The sequence below is a fragment of the Haemaphysalis longicornis genome, unplaced genomic scaffold, assembly GCF_048455015.1.
Source record: "Haemaphysalis longicornis isolate Haplotype H1 unplaced genomic scaffold, Haemaphysalis longicornis Haplotype H1 scaffold_2, whole genome shotgun sequence".
NCBI lineage: Eukaryota > Metazoa > Arthropoda > Arachnida > Ixodida > Ixodidae > Haemaphysalis > Haemaphysalis longicornis.
Window position 1 is genome coordinate 279285180 of NW_027526295.1, and position 20596 is coordinate 279305775.

General features: G+C 50.0%; 1 protein-coding gene across 1 annotated transcript; it reads left to right on the top strand.

Annotated features, from left to right (window-relative positions):
- The first annotated feature begins 1504 nt into the window (after positions 1-1504).
- LOC144168658 (uncharacterized) lies at positions 1505-13636 on the top strand. Its single transcript, XM_077697602.1, has 7 exons — positions 1505-1730; positions 3617-3887; positions 4662-4850; positions 7504-7687; positions 9111-9349; positions 10996-11238; positions 13348-13636. Exons 1-7 carry the CDS (start codon positions 1505-1507, stop codon positions 13445-13447), a joined length of 1452 nt encoding a protein of 483 aa, XP_077553728.1. The 3' UTR covers positions 13448-13636.
- The last annotated feature ends 6960 nt before the right edge of the window (positions 13637-20596 follow it).

Below are 20596 nucleotides of genomic sequence, written 5' to 3' on the forward strand. Positions count from 1 at the left end.
GTCTTCTCTCCCCCTCCTCCCCCCCCCCCCTCCCCGGTAATGAGACTGTTCACGGGCCATTAAAAGAAAAGACGGTGCGTTCGATTTGTGTTGCGATTGTGTTCTGTGCTATACGACGTGGTTGCGCATTATTTTTGTACGCAGATATAATCCAGCAATGAGTGGTCAATAGTGCGGTTATTGTGTTGCAACAGTTTTTTCTCGCTGCATTTTGTTGGTGCGAACATGATTTCTCGGCAGTGTATGCAGGTTAATGTCCGGGTTAACTATTTCTTTGAGAGTTTGCGTTAACTGGCCAAAAAGGACGGCCTTGAAGGATACCTGTGTGTGCTTTCTTTTATTTTATAGGTTCCCGATTACTGTGTCTCTGAACTGAAACGAATTTCTTTAATGTCTAAGAGTATTCCTGTCTCGAGGCGAGCCCAAGAGATAAGTATACATTGAGTGGGACCTGTCAAGTTCTTTTCTTCTCCCGCCGAGGTGTGCGCGAAAAAAAAAATCTATAGTGACTAAAACTTTCGAAGTTCTGCTTGCGTAACAATTATTTTGTATTTAAATGTGTATCTCGCTCGTTTGTTTCCTATTGTGCAATGTTGTGTGCCTAAATTTGCATGTCATAATTTTACTTAGAGTCCAATAGTGTGTTCATAACATGTATGTGCAATATATGAGAGTAGTGCATGTTTTTTCATGACTTCGAATCAAAGATGTCCTCATGTGAATTTTGAATAAAAGAAAACCGAAAAGAATGTTTGTGTAACGCTCCAATTAATATCGCCACCAAGACAACAATTGGACACCAGAAAACGGACTATATTACCTACATGTTTTCTTCGTTCAATTATTAAACGCGTTACTGCACACACATACAAAACGACGGGGGGCGGCCATTCCGAGGCATCGCCGCCCCTCGTCCAACTTTCGTGCGGCCCATGAGAAGCGGCCGGCGCGAAAGTTGGGCGAGCCGAGTCGGTTGCTGCGGCCGGCGCCCGGCGGGCCAGCCCGGCTGCCGCGGAAAAAATGCCGTCAGCAGCGTCCGCGACGTCACCAACCTCCTTTACCCCTCTCCACTCGTTGCCATGACGATAAATGCAACGTTTTTCAGACGCCACGTACCACTAGGTGAGGATTTGGCGCTGTTGGCGCGAATTACGTGAGACCACTGTGGATGCTAGAGAGGCCGTCCCGGATACGGCTTCCTGAACTAGGGATACACTTCTACCTCTCGTCATCCTCCTCATCATCATTGTCATCAAAGCCAGTTTTAATGCAGAGAGAGCTTACTTGTCCAGCTCTTCGCAAATTCGCTTCCCCACCTCCTGGCTAATCCCCACGTCTTCACGCTCATTTTTCTGTGTCATCACTATCATCATTGTAACGATTGAATCTAGCGAAAGCTACGAACCTGTGAGGTGCCTGGGCAACGCGTTTCCATTCGGCGTAGGCCGTCTACCGCTGAGAGTTGCTAGCGTTTATTCGTAATTCGGCAGCTGCCAAGTCCGCGATGCAGTATCCTCTGGAGTACAGCGTTGCCGGGCGCGAGCGACCCGCGACGTACGCGCTTCGCGACGAGCACCCGTACACGTACGAAGCTTCACCGAGCGCTGACGTGCCTTACGCGCCAGCCACGATGCCGTTCAGCTACGAGGCCGGATTAGCGCCAATGGTGGCGTCGGTGCTGGCCCCGTCGCCTGAAGCCGAGCAAGCTGATCTCTCCCCCCACAGCACACGTATGTAGCTTTCTTGATGGTTTAATCAACAGCCTACTCGAGATGATTGAATGACTGCAAGCTTATGCCCGACAGAAAACGAGGCTGTGAATTACGTGCTGGAATCGAGTCAGCGTTGATGCGGCCCACCAAAATAACTCGTCGCGGAAAGCCCCGTCAATCCTGAATTGCGTCTGCATCACCTAAATGTGGTAGATGCGAAAACTAATGTCTTTGCCACTGTTTCAGATTGCGTCGTCTTGTCTGCAACGCCAAACTTTTATTATCTGCATGTTATATTTTGCACGCTCGTAGCCGCTGCTTCCCACCGACTTCGGGCATGGAGGTATTTCTTCTGGCTCTTGTATAAAACATTTCAAAACATTAACTGCTAGCGCAGGTGTGAGCTTTACACATTTTTTCTGCTTGCAGCTCCTTCTGAAGAACGTAACACCGATTGTAGCCAGCATTCGAGGTCATTTCGCTTCGGGCAGAGAGTATAGACGTAAAGCTGATTGATAGAATTCTGAAGTTGTAATTCAAAGTGAAATTTTTTGTGCACGTTGATTTGAGGGAACTGTAAGGTACAAAATGCTCCGTGAAATAACGGAATGATATCTGCCAATAACAATTTTTGCTGCGAAACAAACGTACTGTGTAGCTGCAGTATATTTCGTTCTTTCAAAGAGAACGCTGCATTGAAACTGGAAAACACGACCGCAGCTCACCCGCATCACCCAGTGCCATCACCGAAGAAAATTGAAAAAAGAAGAAAAAATGGTTGCGGCTTAGCTCAGCCAACCTTGGATATGCAAAGCAAAAGCTTAACTTAGTCTGGTTGAGTCATTGTTTCTCTTGGTTAAATTTTTGATTTAGCTGTATTGTCGAGCACGTCTCAAAGCCGTTCGGTTCCATGGAACGCTCGCACAAGAAGGCCGGGTGAACGCGGCGTTCATTCATGGCGAACGCACCGTTCCTTTTCGCCGGGCGCGGGACGAGTCACGTTGCCCGTAACGACCCAGCGAACATGCATGGGAGGCTGCCGGCTGCCGGCGCCCGCAGGCGCCAACAGCGCGCCCGGCGAATCACGCGATGCACTTCGAGGGGTGTGTCGCTGGGGGTGTGTCTCTGGTCAAAAGGTCATTTGCGCATCCTCCATGAAAGGGCTAGACGAAAGTAGTAAAGCTTTGGTTTAGAAGGTCTCATTTGCGGAAACCTGCCTATGCGGCTTCGAAGGCGCTACCACCCACAGCGGCAGCTGCCTAGACAGCGGCCGTCGTACAAGGAACACCCTGCATGGAAATGGGAAACAGGTGGAGAAGAGGCCGTGGTACCAGGCTCCGTGGTACCAGACTCCGTGGTACCAGGCATCGGTGGCGCATGCGGAACGAGTCGCGATGTCGGGGAAAATAGAAGGGAACCACCCACAGCCACTTGCAGTCGTCAACCGTATATGGAATTAACGTGCCCGTGCAGATAATGGTTTTCAGCGTCAAAAAGTATGGTATTTGAAGTCTGCGCCCCGAAAACGCCTCGGCCACTTGCTATATCCATTGTAAGACACGATGTTTGTCACTAGGTTCCTCGTAGTGATCACAATTTTAGGTATATAGACTTGGAAAAACAGTTGAATGGAAAGGTCACCCTCCCCGACGTGAGTGACATACCGAAACGACTCACCAGTCTACTACGAAAGACAAAGCTCACGTAGTTGCTCCTCGAGCACACTTGGTGAAAGTGCTCAATCATGGCGGTTCATTAGTGAAAATGAGTTCTGCACTGTGTCGAGATCCATATATCGTACCTTAGCGGGCACATTTATTCTCAGATGTGGAACTGCTCAGATATTCCCCAATATCTGAACTATTGGCAAAGACAGCGAGCCGACACGGCGTGCACGTGCGCAGATTCGTCCATTGTCCCGCTGGGAAGCGTTCGGGTCGAGAGCTCGGAGGAGCGAAGCTCCCGACGCCTGCGCCGACTCAGCTTCCTGCTCGCTGCCGTGTCCGTCTGCGCCGTGGTGGGATTCATCCTCGCGGCCGCCGTTTTGGGTCGCGAGATGGCGCTGTTCCAGGCGCTGGGCGAACTCGACACCGACGTGCCCATGGGCCTAGCCGACCTGCATGTCATGCAGACCCCAACAACTGCCACCCACCGCTCGCTGGAAAATATCGATTCGTAAGCGTTTTGTATCTCCCAAGGTTCCATACGCACCAGTGATGCTTTTTCCACGAGGCATAAGTATAGAACTTACTGCAAACCGGACACATGCTCACGTTGAGCCCTGCTGGTACACTAACGGCATCTCTATTGGCGAGCAGTGCGGGCGTGCTAACCTGGCGGTGGGTCAGCCGCGTCCCAGCAGCTTTCCCACTAAACTCGTGTACTCGCACACGAGTAGGTTGAACCTTGAACCGAAAAAATAACCTTCCCTCTCTTGTTCTTGTATACCGTGCATTAAGTATCGGAATCCATCATTGCACAACAAAGCCGCCATGTGCTAAGTTGTGCAGTCAGCATTATCTGAACGCTTTTCGACAGATCATTGTCCAAAACCAAAGCCATTGCACTCTCGTGTTTCCCCAGTGTCCTCTCCAAAACAAAGGAGCTGCTCCGGTGATGTGCTCCAGCTTTATCGAAGAAAGCGACACTTGGACCCGAGGCTGGGGTTCATCATCATCAGCCTGTCTACTCCCACTGCAGGGAAAAGGCCTCTTTCAGAGGTCTTCAATTATCCCGGTCCGGGGCTAACTGCAACAAATTTATCCCCGCAAACTTCTTGATCTCGTCTGCTCTCCTAACTTTCTGCCGCCCCTTGGCACGCTTGCCTTCTCTAGGGACCCACTCTGTTACCCGTAATGACGAACAGTTATATTGCGTTCGCATTACATGCCCTGTCCACACCCATTTTTTCTCCTTAATTTCTAATAATATGTCCTTAACACGCGTTAGTGAGGCTTTCGCCGCGGCTGTCATCGAAGCGTCCACGGGTGCCGCGAGGACGGCGGCGAGCGTCAGATGCACCAAGGCGGAATGCGCGGAGAAGGTCGCCATCGCCCTGGCCATTGCCGACACCGACTGCCACACGGTGCTGAGCGATTCAAGAACGGCGGTGCGCAACTACGCCAAGGGACGCCATCTGTGAAGAGGCCCAGCGCGTGCTGCGCGCAGTCAAATTGCAAGAAAAAAGAGTGAGGCTCAAGTGGTTCCCGGCGCATGCGGGCGATTGCGCGTCGGCGAAAAACGCAAACCACAACTAGACGGCACACGTGGCGCACGAGCTCTAACAAACCGCGCCCCCGCGACCGACCGTCCCGCGTGGTTCGGAGCTAAAGACCGCATGACGGACTGCGGCGAGATCACGAAGGCCTACCGCCTGGCTCGCAGAGCTCTCCCACCCCCGCACCCGGGGCTGAGCCGGGCGGAGGCCGTACTTCTAAGACAGCTACAGACCGGGTCGCTCCCCACCCCGGCCTTGATGCATCGAACGTACCCAGAAGCGTACCCGACCGACAGGTGCAAGGTGTGCCGTAGGGAGACGGCCGACCAGCACCATATCCTGTGGGACTGCTCAAAACAACCGGAGGAAGCGGCATCGAGAACCATCCCGCCGCGGCTGGAAGAAGCCGCGAAGAGCTACGACCGCGAACGTACACCCTGGGCCTTCCAGCAGGTCCTGAGGGCGCTCGAAAGGCACGAGACTCACTAGCCGTCAACGGCGAGCGGATGGCTCGGACCGAGTAACGGCTAACCCCTAGGACTACGCCGGGCCCGCGTCACGGCGCACAAAAACGCCGATCTGCAGGCACAAATAAAGTTTACTCCAATCTAATCCAATCCCTGTCCTTCTCCGCTCTCTTCTTGTTCCTTACTGTTACACCTATCATCTTCCCTTCCATTTCTCGCTGAGTCGTGCTTAATTTAAGTTGAACCCTTTTAGTGAGCCTCCAATTTTTCTCCCCGTGAGTGAGTACCGGTAAGACGGTAAGATGCACCTGTCATGCACTTTCTTCAGGGATAATGGTAGGCTGCCATTCATCATCTGAGAATGCCTACCGAATGCACTGCACCCCATTCATATCCTTCTAATTATCTCTGACTTGTGGTTTACCTGTATAGCTACATCACGCCTGTACAGGTCACACCTGTAGGCGTGACTTGTAGAGCTCCGAGTGGCATCAACGCGTGGGCGTGGCTTTGCGGTGCTCAGCTACCGCACGGAGCCCGTTGCGCGCTTCCGGAGCGCTGAAGTTCTGAACGGTGTAGCGCTGCACGCAATTACAGTTCGTGAATGCAATGGTGGCTATCGGTTTGGCTGATGGTCCTCTACATTGCAGTCAAATGCTTAAGTGCAATAATTAAAAAATCAATTAACAATTATCGTTCATTATTCCCCTGAATAGCACTTCAAAGCCGTTATATAGCGCCCGCTTCGGTCCCTGATCACGTCGCGCAAGAAGAACATTTTTACCCCCGAAGGCCTATTTAAAAAAAATTAAAGTCCCCCTGGAACACCTTATATATTGCTGTTCCACAGTTTGTTTTGGCCAGTTTCTGCGATCGTTGTGGGTTGCATTGTCGAACACTTCCTGCAGGTCCGCAGCTATTACTGCTGTCAGTTGCGATGAGATGGGCGCCTTTATTACCTCTTCATATAGTGCTACGAGGATGTCCTGTGTATATAGTTTGGGTAGGAAGCCTAGCATAGTGAAGGGGATGTGCTGGTGTTCTTCAAGATGCTTGTACAGGCGCCGTAATATCATTCGTTCGAAGAGCTTACTGGCGCTGAATGTGAGTGTTATGGGCATTAGGTTGGATGCGTTGGTTGCTTTTCCTGGTTTTGGGATAACAATCACCGTCCCCGTTTTCCTTTCGGTGGGTAGGGGAGTCTTGGCCGTCCATATATGTTGTTAATCTCTTGCAGCAGCGATTCTTGATCTTCACCGTTGAGGTTACGGAGGCATGGGTTCGTAATTTGGTCTGGTCCTGCTGTTTTGGCCTGGTTAGAGTCTTGCATAGAGGCTTTTATTCAGTTCATTGAGGGTGAATGGCGCACCAAGTTCTTCGTTTTCGCTTCCGTTGTAGTCCTCGTATTTAGGGCTGTCGTTTTGAGGAATGTACTTCGTTTTTAACTCTTTCAGGAGTTTTTGAGGGTCGCCGTGTTCATTGGTTAGTTGTGCAATGAGGAACGCGCTGTAGTGCGGCCAGCAGAGGTATGGCAGCGCATCCATCGCACGTGTATCGAGAACAAGCCTTAGCGACGCCGCATTAAAATCTAACGCTGGCGCATTCGTACTAGTCGCGTCTAGAGGCGCCCGCGAGTGGCGAGAAATTTCCGCTCCTGCTCGCAGCGTCTTACGATCCCAGGTGTATCAGTGCGCGCCGCCGCAAGTTGGCGCTACGGTATTTATCGCTCACGCAGAGTTTTCGCTCCCGGCAATCACCGCCGACGACGCCGGCTTTTCCGCGACGCGGGGCCTTTAACGCCGCGCTTTAAAAGGATGCTAGTTAGGCACACAGCCCAGAAATTCCCCCAAATTATCGAACTCGCTCTCGGGTGATTTTTTTTTTTCCCCTCTACGTCCTCCTTCTCAATAATATGCCTGCAAGGAGCCAGACGCGCTTGATGCTGATCCTGCTCGATAGTTTCAATTTTTGTTTCGCCCAAACTCTCCGCTTCTTTAAGCTAAACACAGGCAACGCTCGCAGGCGCACTGATAATCTTGCTGTGTTCGGATACTGTGAATTCACGTTTGGCGTGGATGTTTTAGACCAAGTGCATTTTTTTCTTCAGGAAAAAAGTCGTTGTCAAGTGGGAAAGAGGCCCAGCGAGAAAACAGAAGATCATAAATGGAGACGCCCACATCCGGAATCGTGCCAGCATTACTGAGGCCAGCGGTGGTCAATCATCCATCGTAACCTCAGAAGACCCGGAGACTGCGCCTAAACACCATGATGCGCCGCCCCTGAATAATTTCGTAAGAATCATTTCTTTCTTGTTCGCAAGACACTTGGTAGCTACTCGATGAAGATTACAAATGGGGTTTTTCTTTCATAAATGTTACATCCGTATAATCGGACATAACTGGTACACATATAGGCTTCCAGGTACGAGTAAATTCATACTACCCCTGTTTGGTTTACTGCGTTTATGCATTGATTAACACGAAGCTGTTGAGCGAATCAGTTTTGTATGTTGTCCGCAGTTCGGAATATGAAAAAAATGCCGAGCGCTCGTGCACACGAGCTTCGATCACACGCTCATCAAGCTAGGCATACGTCGGGAGCTTGGCCAATATTGGCCACAGAAAAAAAATAGCAGTGGCTTAGCTTGGCTATGCCAGGATACACGTAGCGTGAGCTAGGGTTCAGCTGGCTGTTCTTAGCTTTCCTGGTTGTCTAGGATTAGTTAGATTATCATACTTACTGCTGCTTCAATGACACACACACGGTATACGCATTATGTACCACACGTATATTTATCAAGCGGCTCCGCCGCAGCGTCACCAATGGCCCCAGAGCTAAGCTGGTTCCACAGGCTCACGCCGGTGTTGCTGCGACGCACGAGCCATCGGTTGCACACCCGGCCACCCCTCGCATGATCATCAAGTGGACCGGGCCGCCACGTGCGGAACGGAGGTCGGTGAAGACGCTGGGCGCGTGGGGTGTACGAGAGACGCCGGGCAGCGAGCAATGTTTTTGTGCGCCGTGTGACGTCACTGCTCCTCGTGCATGCGCACCACGGCTCTCCAGGAGCCACGCGAAACTGCTCAACATCGGCCAGTGTAGCTCACGCTACAAAAATACAGCGTTCGCCGTATCGTGCCGTCACTTGATCGGAACGAGAAAGACACGTCCTACCGTGCTCGTGAGCGCGTACCTCGCACCGAGCAATAAAACGAGCGCACGTTCGCCAATCCAAGCATGCCCACTCGGGGAGATTGAAGGTTGCATACAGCTTCGCTACCTTCCAGTCTTACGCGTTAGTGTGAGCTTCCTGCATTTTTCTCGTTCAGTATTTTTTGTGGAGTAAATGATATACGCAAGTAAATTTTACTAGGACCCTAGAACTCAGGTAGCTTCCATGATGTCGTAGCTTTCCCGGAAGCCTTCTAGATACGGTACAGCTTGCAGCGGCGCGCACAATTTAGGCAGACACAGGCTGATTTATCAATCAAATACCGTTACCTCTCCATACGTAGGCGCAAAGGGCAGTTCATACTAACTTTGAAATATACTTGGGAAACATCTCGTGATCAGGTGAACTAATTCGATTGCTCCGTGATCGTATCAAAGTCTTTAGACATATCTGATGCCCTTATATTGTATTGGTACCTGCAATGTGGTTCGCCTGTCCCTCAGCACTGCCTATTTTTCTCCCCAACTTTCTGCACTTCACAGCCCATCTCGCGGTGCGGCCCGGTCAAGTACACCTTCTGCGACCACCAGACCACGGCATACTTTCACGTCCTCGGCCCAAATGGCGGATCGTGCTCATATAGTGGGGACGATCAACCCCACCTCTGCAACCGAGGCCTTAACAAATTCGACACGCTCGGCGACTGCCAGAGGTTGTGCGTGGACTCAAAGCGCCCGCAGAAACGCTGCAGCGCCCCGCCGGTCCTCGCCTCTTGCACTGCGTGAGTAACCACGGGGACGTGCACATGCTACAGGGCTACGCCATTTTGCCGCTCGAACTTTAGGGGTCTCCCTTAATCACTGAGGACACTTCCCGATTGATTGTCAATTTTACAAAATGATCTGGTAACACTATAGTGTTGTATTAGGGTAACTCGAGAACATTAGTTGCTTCCCTATGACATTTGTTTCAGAGGGTTTGAAAGAACAAGTGCTTATTCAATTCCTGGTGAAGGAGGCAAAGAAGCTCGTTGTTTAGTAACGCCAAAAAATACCTGCATCGTCGGTAACCATACACGAGTTGAAACGGGACTTTGCTGCACAAGTGTTTGTAAAAAAGTAGAGAATAGACTGGCTAAGCTCGCGATAGAGATGGCTGGCAGTATGGAAGATGCCTTCTCCCCCAAACACTGTTACCCCTGATTGATCAATGGGAGGCGGCGTAGGGTGGCTCTGACCCCGGTGTCCAGAAAGCACTGGTGGGACCGGCTGCCGAAGTCACCACTGGGCTGCTCCCAGTGGTCCCCTGATAATACAGTTTATTATCCTGATTGCACCCTGATTGCACCCTGATAATACAGTTTATTTCTCCTGCTCCTCCGTCCTTCAGCGGACACGAATAGGCTCGTGATTATGGTGACAACGGCGACGGCGTTGATGATTGCGGTGGTGGTGACGAAGAGACTTTAACATGGGACCAGCAAGCGAATTCGGGGTATTAAAACAAGCCTTCCATGTCTGGAGCGAAAGATCAGAGATGACCCGGGCGTCTTTGCCGCCCTAGATATCACTGATTTGAAACCTCGTGGCAACCGCTTTCCTCCTGGTGTGGACGAAACGCAAAAAATTAAAACGCTGTGTTTAAGATGTTAGGTGCATCTCAGACATCTCAGGTGGTCAACTTAATGGGGAACCTTTAACTTCGGCCCGCTTATACTATGACCGGTCGTATAGCAACGACCCGTTTAACATCACTTTTTGTAACAGGAATGACCTGGTTACGGGAGGACAGCTAACGATCAGCATTAGTAAACGGAGGAGAGCAGCAAAGTTAAAGCAGAAAGTTTGGCTGGTAGTTGTCAAGCATAATAAGACTTGATTACTAGTGTAGCAAGAGAGGGACGAAAAGAAAGAACGCGGTATCAAGCTATAGCAGAGCAGGGTAATTACAAGACGTGACTATCTCGCGCAACAACTCTTAAATGCCCTTACTAACTAGTGCCGTCGAAGCTGTTTATTTATTTATTTATTTATTTATTTATTTATTTATTTATTTATTTATTTATTTATTTATTTATTTGTTTGTTTATTTATTTATTTATTTATTGATTTATTTATTTATTTATTTATTTATTTATTTCAATACCTTCAAAGCCCGGAGGGCGTTACAGAACGGAGTGGTCACTGGAATTTGGTCACTGGTCACTGACAGAAGGGAATGGTCACAGGAGAAGTTATCTCAGTTCGAATTATAGAAGGCCGGGCAAATGAAAGAATAACAGAAGTGCGCTATAGGGCATGCCAACTGTTCAAGAGTAGGGTATTTTAATATTTGAATACTTGAAAAGGTATGTGATTTCAGTCTGCCTTTTGTCGTTGAACGCGACGGCCAGCACTTCCCTTTCTTTCGTACCTTGACGCCTTCTAGGAAGGACATAAAGAGGGAATGGTGGTACCACGACGGCATGTCCTGCCGTGTGTGGGAGTTCCCTTCGGGTAGCTGCCCGAATGCGAGCAGCGAGGCCTACGCCACCTTCCAGGAGTGCATCAACAAATGCGCTCGCCCCACCGATCGCGGCACGCAGTGCAGCCAGCCTGGCCACGCGGCCTGCAACGTGCCTCACGTCAGGCATCCCTACTTCGCCGTCTCTTACCAAAAGGGCCAATTCAGGTGAGGCTCTTCCGTTGGCGCATTTAGACAAACGTGCATGGCAGTAACATGTCGAGTCGCATGCGAACTGGCAGCGCGAACCTGAAAGAAGCCGTGTGTGTGCCACGGTTTACGTCCACTTGCGCGGGAACGAGAGGCGAGCGTCTATACGCATTCTGCGTCCTGCGGGAACCGGAATCACCAGTAACGCGCGTCGAGCAGTAAACGTCGAGTCTTTAGAAGCACAATCATATTATTTGGGAAGTAGAAGGAAGCTCATATGTTTAATTACTAATACAAACAGACCATAAGCAGCAGGAATTGTAAAAGCGAGTAAAGAATACGAACTTTATTCAAAAGGGCTTGGGTGTAGCGGAATCGCTTTCGCTCCGCCAGTATGACGAGACATCCAGGATGCCGTTGGTACAGGAAGGCGCTGGCTGCATCCAGGTTTCCTGCACGTTCGAATTTCGAGTGCCGACTGCGCTGAGCAGTGGCTGCGTTGCGTGCGTAAATTGAGAAAAGACGTTACCCTCCTCCACACTTCGGCGCAATCTCTCCCTTTGTCCGCCTGTTCACCTCGGGTGCTCTGTATTTTTATATAATATGGTGTATATTGCTCCGGAAAAGATGTCTTCCCAGCAAGGCGATTGTTTAGTAGCGAAGCTGACTTTAAGGAGATCTTTGTAAGCTTAGTCTATGTAAGCTGTCTTTCACACATTGCGTGTTGCACAGCGAAGCCTACTCAAGAAAAAGAAATGGCTGCGGCTTAGCTCAGCTATCCTTGGATATGCAAAGCGAAAGCTTGGCTTAACCTTGTCAAGTCTTCATTTCACTTGGGTAACCTTTGATTTAACTGTAATTATTGTACTTTTCGTCCAAGACCTGCCTTTGTCTACGGTTGTGGTCCCACTTCCGACGGCTCGCCGGGCGATATACGCGGGTGTTCAAACGTCGCTTGTCGACGACGATCAAAGCCTCCAGCTGCCGCGAAGCGCTAAGAGAAGGCGGCCCGGCCTCGCTACGGAAAGCGCATGCGCGAAGCCGGCAGCGGCGGTGCCGGCAAAGTCGAACGCGGCCATTGGCGGAGCTCGGCCCGGCGAGTCACGTGATGAGTTGCTAAGCGTGCGGGCAAATGAAGGTCAAATTTACCGCGACGGCGAAACCGCTCGACGAGATTAGTAAAGCTTTGCATCAAAAATCTGCGGCAATGGACGCGAACGCTGCAGAAGGAGACCACCGACGGCGATTGGGCCGCGGACGCCAAACGTAAGCGCCATGCCCGCCGGTTCCGCGAATGCCGCGAGGCGGAAAACGCAAGACGTCGGCATGGCTACAGTCCCGCTGGTCGTTTCCCCGGTGCGACGTTGCGGTTTAAGTGAAAGTTTGTGGCCAGCCAATAACCCACAAACAGCTTCGCTGGTAATCTACCCTCAGGGGTTGGAGTGGCACCTAATTTCTTTAACATAGTTGTCCCCAGGTGAGCGCACAGTAGTTAATGCGGGAAGAAAACAAGCACGACAGATCTGCAACATCGCCCCTACAAGAAGGAAATGTTGACGCCGGTATAGCGCACCTCCTACTGACAATTTATTGCACCTCATATTCTTTCATTTTCCGTGCAAGTACAGAGACAACGGCAGTTTAATGTGAAGCACGAAAGTATTGTCGTCTTGCCACCTAGGATTTCAGGGTGAATATGATCTGTTAAGGTTAGCTTCAGCATAGTTCTGGTAGATAGCTTTGGCAGATTCCTCTGGCGTCATTTTTAAGCGAAGATTTTATGGCTTACGTTCTACGTACTTTTCATGACCGCCAACAAATACTCCCTGGGCTCCGTGTGTCTTTGAAGCGCGGGGGGTTCTATAAGCGCGAGGCGCTACAAAGCGAACGTCCCGCAGTGTGAACTAGCACGCGGTCACACCAAAGTCACGCGCCGTTCAAAACGCAACTGGGCGCCAAGCATGCACGTATCATCACTTGGATTTATTTGTATCTTGAGTGGATTGGTTATTACCAGGCCCAATTTTCAAGATCAAGACTTGACTTTCAAATGGAGTAGTTATCATTTGGAGATGATTAGTCATGAAGTTTACACGTTATGTCGTTTTTTCTGCTTGCTTTTCTTAGGTGCCTGGAAGCGAGCCCAAGTATTCTCCGCGGCCATACTTGCCTAACAGGAAAAAATAACTTCAAGACTTTGGCAGCATGCAATGCATCTTGCCTGTAAACGCCGGCGGCAGAGCCTTATCTTCACGCCTCTGCCTCTTTCGATCTTTTTGTCTCATATACAGCTTCGAATTGGGAATAGATATAATGTTGAATGACTCATCTTGTGTAACGTCAAGCGTCCCTTAATGCTTAGGTGGCGAAAATCTGCTGGAATTCAGAGAAATGTTTACAAATGCGTAGCATTCGTATGCCGCTTGTCTAGTGTGTGAGTTCTTTACAGAAAATATCGGTTTGACTAGCGAAAGACATTCGGTTAATTTATTTCGTTGTTTTATTTTGGAAATGACAAAAATATATACTATTATAGTGACGGCGTGCCTTTACTTCGCCAATTGTTTCTTTTTCTGAAGGTGCAAGGCGTAATGCAGAGCTGGTCCATTTACGCTATTTCTGTACTTATTACCAACGTTCTCTTGCGGGCGTTATCGTTTATTTTTCAGTTTTCGAGGGGGATGTTTTCGAGGGGGATGTATTTTGTCAGGTTTATTTTAGTAAAAATGTTTTTATTTTTCTTATGATTTGGTTTTTAAAATTCTTTTTGACCAATTATTCTTGTTTACGCTATTATAAAAATTACAGGTGTGACTTCCGCCAACTCAGAATTTTTGTGGAAATGCATGGCGTTACACTGTTAGTCAATTTCGCTATTTTTGTTCGTATTCTGAATGTTTCTTTGCGGACTTTTTTGTTTATTATTCTGTTCTTGGCGAAGATGTATAAGATGGATATTTTGCTTTTCTGAGATCATTTTTGTGAAAATTTTATTTTTCTATGTTTCTTAATTTTTGGTTCTTCAAAGATCTGTCCTACCAATAATCTCCATTTATGCTGTTATAACAATAACAGGTGTCACTTTCGCCAAATCTGCATTTTTTTGAGAATGCAAGGAGTTACACGGTTCTGGCTGTGCGGGTACTCGGCAATGGATGCTTCACCTGAATACAGAGCTTCGGCGGTGGTTTGTATTGTAAGCAACCTCGCATCAGAAACCACGAACGTAGTTTGTGTGCCCCTCTGGGATGAAAAGTCCGTAGAAGGTGATCCTACCCTGTGTCAATAGGCTATATTTAATGCAGAAACATTTGGTTCTCTGCCATTGCCAACTATAGCTGTGCAAAGGTGAAGGGTAGCACGGTCAAAATAAGCTGCCGCACGCAATAGAAAAGGTCTTATTGGAACAAACTTTCGATGACCGCCTTACCTGGAGCAGAGTTGCTTCCACTCAGACAGCTCGGAGAAAATAGCTGATGTCTTTCCTGCGCGTTAATCTTCGCAAGGAGCTGGGCAAACACCAAGCTCAGCGGAAGGGCACAAATCTTGTGCATGACCGCCTCACCATGCTAGGCGAACTGAAGCTTGGTATTTGTTGATGTACAGTCATGGAGAAATGAAACGCGAATACGAAAAGTATGAACTGGAACATAGGAATAGAAAAATTTGTTTACATGCAAGTTAAATTATCGCAGTGCTCAGTAACAGCAACGGAGTTTAGAAATGCGACTTTCCAAATATGCCACAACCACCCCTTTAAGAGGGGATCCACGAAAGGCGTTCTTAGATGTTGTGTGTTCTTGTTTATACTTAAGTGTTCGCATTCCAATTGTCCATGACTGTGCATTCCGCTGGTGGACCACAGTTGGGTGCCTTAGTGGGCAGGGTGTATTCGCGAGTGAGGTCCAAAGAAATACCAAGGAAATCATCGTTGGGGTCACTGATTGTAAGCAATGACGCCAGGTTCAAGGCCATCCCAGGTTGCGACTCATGCGTACACATCTCCTGTCTATGGTTGTCGTGCATACTCGTCATCGACGCAACCTTTTTTTCTCATCCGAGTGGCACCACGGGCTGTGCCTCATTTGACCGCCCCTTTCTAGAGAAAAAGTGGAAATCTATGTCCTACAAAACGTATTGATCACGTAACGGTGAATTGATTGCTTCAAAGACAATACTCTACAATGAACCAACAATTGCTTTGACACTCGCCGACCCCACGAACAACACGAAAGAGTGGAAGTCTTCGGGAGGGCTCGCTCTTCAAAATACACGCTGCTGCTGATGACGGCGATGCTGCGGATGAACTCTCAGGTCCTGATTTCGAGCCCAACAGCCCGGAACGCACTGTGAAACTGAAATTAGTAGGAGTAAACTCTATTCAGAACGATTATAAACGAAATTTTCCTAGTTATTAGTCCCCGGCTTTAAGAGGACACCCTTGCCCTGGGCGCCCAGGCGGGCCTTAAGGACTAGCAGAAGCGGGTCGGATGGGTCCTGGCTGGCCAGCATGCTGCCCACTGCTCGAGTTAGGGGGACGGGAGAGGAGGGAGGATGGGCGTATGGGCGAATGACCAAACAATATGGTAAACTAGCTGTAACTGAAGGCAACTGAATTTTTAGGTCGCCCTCTTTCACTGAGTAGTGAACATAACGAAAAGAAACAAGGCAGTGAAGTGTAAAAAACTGCGTTATTTTACGGGAGTTGTTCGTGTTGAAACTATGGAAATGAATGAAGCTGCAAGTTTGACTCTATTAATCCATAGCGCTCACACTATCTCCCTCTCTCTGTCAGCGAGTAACTTTCGTACCAGCGTCTGCGCACTGCGTGGCAGGCGCCACCGCAACAGTTGCCGGTGCATAGACATCTGTTCATGGTATAGAAGCATCTTTGCGCGTCAATCATAAATAATGCAGTGCCAAATAAACATGGCTGCTCAGTGAATAAGCCGTTGAGCTACTCACCATGAGGTCAGCGGTCCGATACCCGGTCGTGGCGCTAGTTTTTATGACGGAAGCTAAAAACGAACACGCCCGCGTAAAACAGTCTCGATGCGCTTGCGCCTGCATTGTTTTCTGAAGAGAAGTTCCACATTTACGCGGGCTTAATGACTGCGATACGTGATTTCCGTCGAGTAGCGCGTAGTGCTAACAACCTTGGAAGCATACATACGATTCTGGACTCGTTTCCATGTCTTGTAGGCATTTTGTGAATTCAGAGGAATAAGCTTCTTTCCACAGAGCCGCGGTGGGGCCTGTTACATAATAGACCTCCTACTTTTTTAACTGTCGACAGTGGAATAGCTGCTGGCGGAAAACGGGAGCCTCCTCCGGGCTTCCCGCGCTCATCCTCCGCCGCTTGTATCTGACCTGCACAGTGGGTTCGCTCACTTGGAAGCCTTGCTGCGGAAATTTCGAGTTGGCTGGGGGGAGCTGCTCCATAAGCTGACACGAGCCACCTATAAGGCACCTTCAGAGCACTTGAAACCGCACATGTGCAACTCCTCAGGTGCCCAAAGCTCCATCTCGTTAGACCTCACATCGTCTCACACGAGGTCGCTGGCAACGGCCTCTTCTCGCTTTTCTGCCCCAAACACACCCAGAATTGTTCTGTGAGGACCCTCATCTCGCACAAGAATAAGAAAACGAAGGGACCATGTTAGCGCGGGAAGTAGTGAGTGAGGCCTCGTCGTTGCAAACAATGAAGGCGGATGCAAGAACGAAATTTCCAAATTTACTGTTGCCCCAATGGAAAATTCTTATTTCCAAAAATATTGCACGTCATCGCGCTGCTTACATCAGAAACACTTACCAGCCGAGCGGAGAATTTAATTCTGTGCAGCGATCATCATCGACGCATCCAGTGAGGAACGGGCCAGCCATTCTCGTGGTGAGCAGCACGTACAGGCGCGTGCTCCCCGCGGTATATGCTCGTTGGGCAGCAGCTTACCATCGGCAGCTTTGCGCCGCTTTAGCCTGTGACCAAAAATGTACCTCAACTCCGGCGACGGTCCATCGAGAAGCCGCACGGCGATGTCCGGCAGCGTCCACCAAACGAGCCTGGCTGATGCGATCCGGGCAGCTCGTCGCACCCCGTCCGAACTCGAGCAGCCGGTGGAGGCAGAAGCCACGCTCGGGGTTGCGGCCACCACCGAGTTCTTCCAGACAATGCCGCCAGCCGAGACAGTCAGCGCGGATAGGCACTACTCGGGTAAAATGGCGATCGGTGCACCGAGTGCACGGCCGTCCAGCCTCATGTCCGCTTTCGTGCTGGTCACCGTTGGCGCCATCACGGCGGGATTCGTGGCCTCCGCCGTGACTGCGGGAGCCTACATCACGGCAGGAGGCTACGGCCTGGCTGGCTTTCGCGGGGCAAGCGACGGCGGTGGCGGTGGCGGCGGTGACGGCGACGTCGCCGTCGGCCCGACCGAGCGAGGAAGCCTGGATGAAGATGAAGGTGAGGAATTGGCGAAGAGGCTCATGATCCGGCCCGCTGACGAGGGAGGACTCGGGGACGCCAGAGGTAGCGGGCCACCGACGGAGCCTTTCGGAGACATCGTCGAAAGGGGCGAGGTGGTCGGCAGGAGAGCAAGGTGGAGCATCAGGCGTGACCGGCCGGCGCTAGTTACCAAGGTGGAGAGCACTGCAGCTCACCCGAATGACAATTACGTTGACGCTGCAGTGAAGTCTAGTGACCTGAATGCGACCTATGCAGGGGTAAACCTTACGCTTGCCTAATACGGGAGAGGGACTTTGGATAACACGATTTTTCCAACGAGGTATTAGAATGGTGGATTCTTTGGCACGGAGCTACTTTTCTCTTTTAGTGTCGTGTCAAAAGAAGCAACAGTTGAGTGTTGAAATGTGTTCCTAGCAGTCATGTGGTTTTATTGTGCTTTTATAATTATGGTCCCACGATTCTGTAAAATGGTGCGCGGAATGAGCTAGCTTTATACTCACAGTGTAAAGGTAGAAATTCCATTTTAGAAATCACATGCTATAAATCATACTAAAAAGCATTCCCTTTTCGACAGTTTCACAGTTCTACCGCAGTTCTATAGATTCGACAGATTCGACAGTTCTACCACAGGTGTGCGCCGTGATTTCTGTCCGACAGTCCCGTGGACAGCTTTGTTTGTACAAAATGCAACCTTTCGCGGTGTCCGCTGAAACCAAAACTGTGACTGGCCACATTAAGAACGTTTCTAATTGAACAACCGTCGCACGCTGAAGCAAATGAGGTTTCCACACGTGGTGAATAGGTCATTAGCTACTTATTGCCACAAAAATAACGAGAAAATGTAAACTTTTTGTGTCAGTGCCCTTTTAATGTGTGCCCTTTTTAAGGGTGAACTTGATGGAGTCATTGAGAACTGTGGTGTCGCGTCGGCGACGGCCCCGAAGGGCGAAGCAGGAGACAAACGCCCGGTGAAAGAGTCAAGCCAAAAAGGGAGTAATTTATTCAGTGACGTCACATATATATCCCGGGGTTAGCCCCCTGGTGGTAGAACCACCGAAACGCCGAGATGCGAAAACCCCATATACATTCTCCTTCCCTTACATTTCTTTTTGCAGTTCATCTTCCCCCCTTATAAAGAAAAGAATTAAACGAGCAAATGACATTCCCATACTCTACACAAACTGACAGTCCTCACAGCAGAGGTAATACCATTCACATGTCCAAAACAAACTAAATGTACTTCACGGTAATTGCACTGTGCTTCACCTCACACACTGCATTGTTTTCTTTCCTCCGTTTTTTTTTCTTCTTTTCTTGTCGGCGGACTCTTCGTCATATTCGACGCCCTCGATCTTGGGCTTATTCTCTTCGTCGGCCTTCTCGGTGCCTCCTTTGGCCTTCTCGGCTCCTTTCCGTTTCTCGGCCTCTTTCAAGATCGTGGGCTTTCCCTCTTCGTAGGCCTTCTCGACGCCTCCCTCAGGCTTGTCTGCTTCTTTCTCTTGAACCTCCTGAGCCTCACTTGTGCCCTCCTCAAGTTCATACGAGTTCGCTCGAAATTTCTCTCGAAGATCTGCTAGTTGAGACTTTAGCAAGCGCATTTCTTCGGCCAATTTCGCTTCTCTCCTTCTGCTTTGTGCTAGCTCTGATACATGACCCTGTAGTTCAAGGCGGAGTTGTTCAACCACTTCGCCCAGTTGATCAATCCCAGACTGCCTTTTGCCAGTATCGGAGCTGGTCTTCTTGACATCCGAGTAGAATCCTTGGCGTGATGAATTTTCGTGTTGGCCCAGGTGGTTGACGACTATTGCCTTATCGTCGTCGAGTGGGGTCTCGATGTTTCGCAACGGTGGCCGGGCGTGTCGTTTCACACGAGGTGACGACGGATGCATGGTTGCAGAACGCGGCGTACGGCAGGCATTCCTGAAGTGGCCGATTTTACCACACCGGAAACACGTTTTCGCCAGGGTGGGGCACTGTTGAAGCGGGTGCCACATCCTACCACAGCGGCCGCACACTCGAGAACGCTGAGCACTGGTCCGGGCTAACCTAAGCCCCGGACGTGACGGTGATGCACTTCTGTTTCTTGTGATTGTAGGGCGAAACTCGCAGCGTGGAAAACGGGTGGGGCACTGTTGTAGTGGATGCCATGTCCTGTCACAACGGCCACCAAACGCAGTGGACCGGAACCCACGACGTGGAAATCGAGGCGGCCGAGTTCGTTGAGTCTCGTTGATCGCTTGAACTATTTCTTTTCTGGCTGCTCGATATCGTTGCAGCAGATCCTGGACTTCAGTTACGTGTTGGATGACTTGGATGGGTTTGTCAAACGTGAGTGCCGGGCCTTCTGTGAGCAAACGTTCCCTGGCGCGATCGGACGCAAGTCCCACGATGAGTTGATCCACGAGTGACGCGGCTTCGTCGGAGCCGAAGTTGCATTGTCGACCCACGTATTGCACACGGCGCGCGAAGTCGATCGCGATTCCGTTGCTGCTTGACATAAACTTCGGAACTGTATGCGGTTCGCCCGCTGTGATGTCGAAACGTCAAAGTGAGCCGCGAGGCCCTGAACGAGATATTCATAGTCGTTGCCGGTGCTTGCGCCCAACGGTCTGGCTAACTCGATCATATGCGCAGTTCGATTCGCTTCCGCTCCCAAAAAGGTCTTCAAGAGCGCTGTTTTGCGTGGCGGAGTGAATTTATCACAGCCTGCTGCGATAAAGTATGTTTCGAACGAGCGATGCCACTCGCGCCATGCGATGGCCGGCCTCCCCGGGTCCGCCAAAAATGGTTGCGGCTTCGGGGCTATGTCAGCCATCTTGACACGATAATGAACGGAGTGGTGCCGCTTTACTTTGCTTTATGAAGTTTATATAATCCTGGTGCGAGAAATGCTTGCTGCCATTTGACGATATTTTG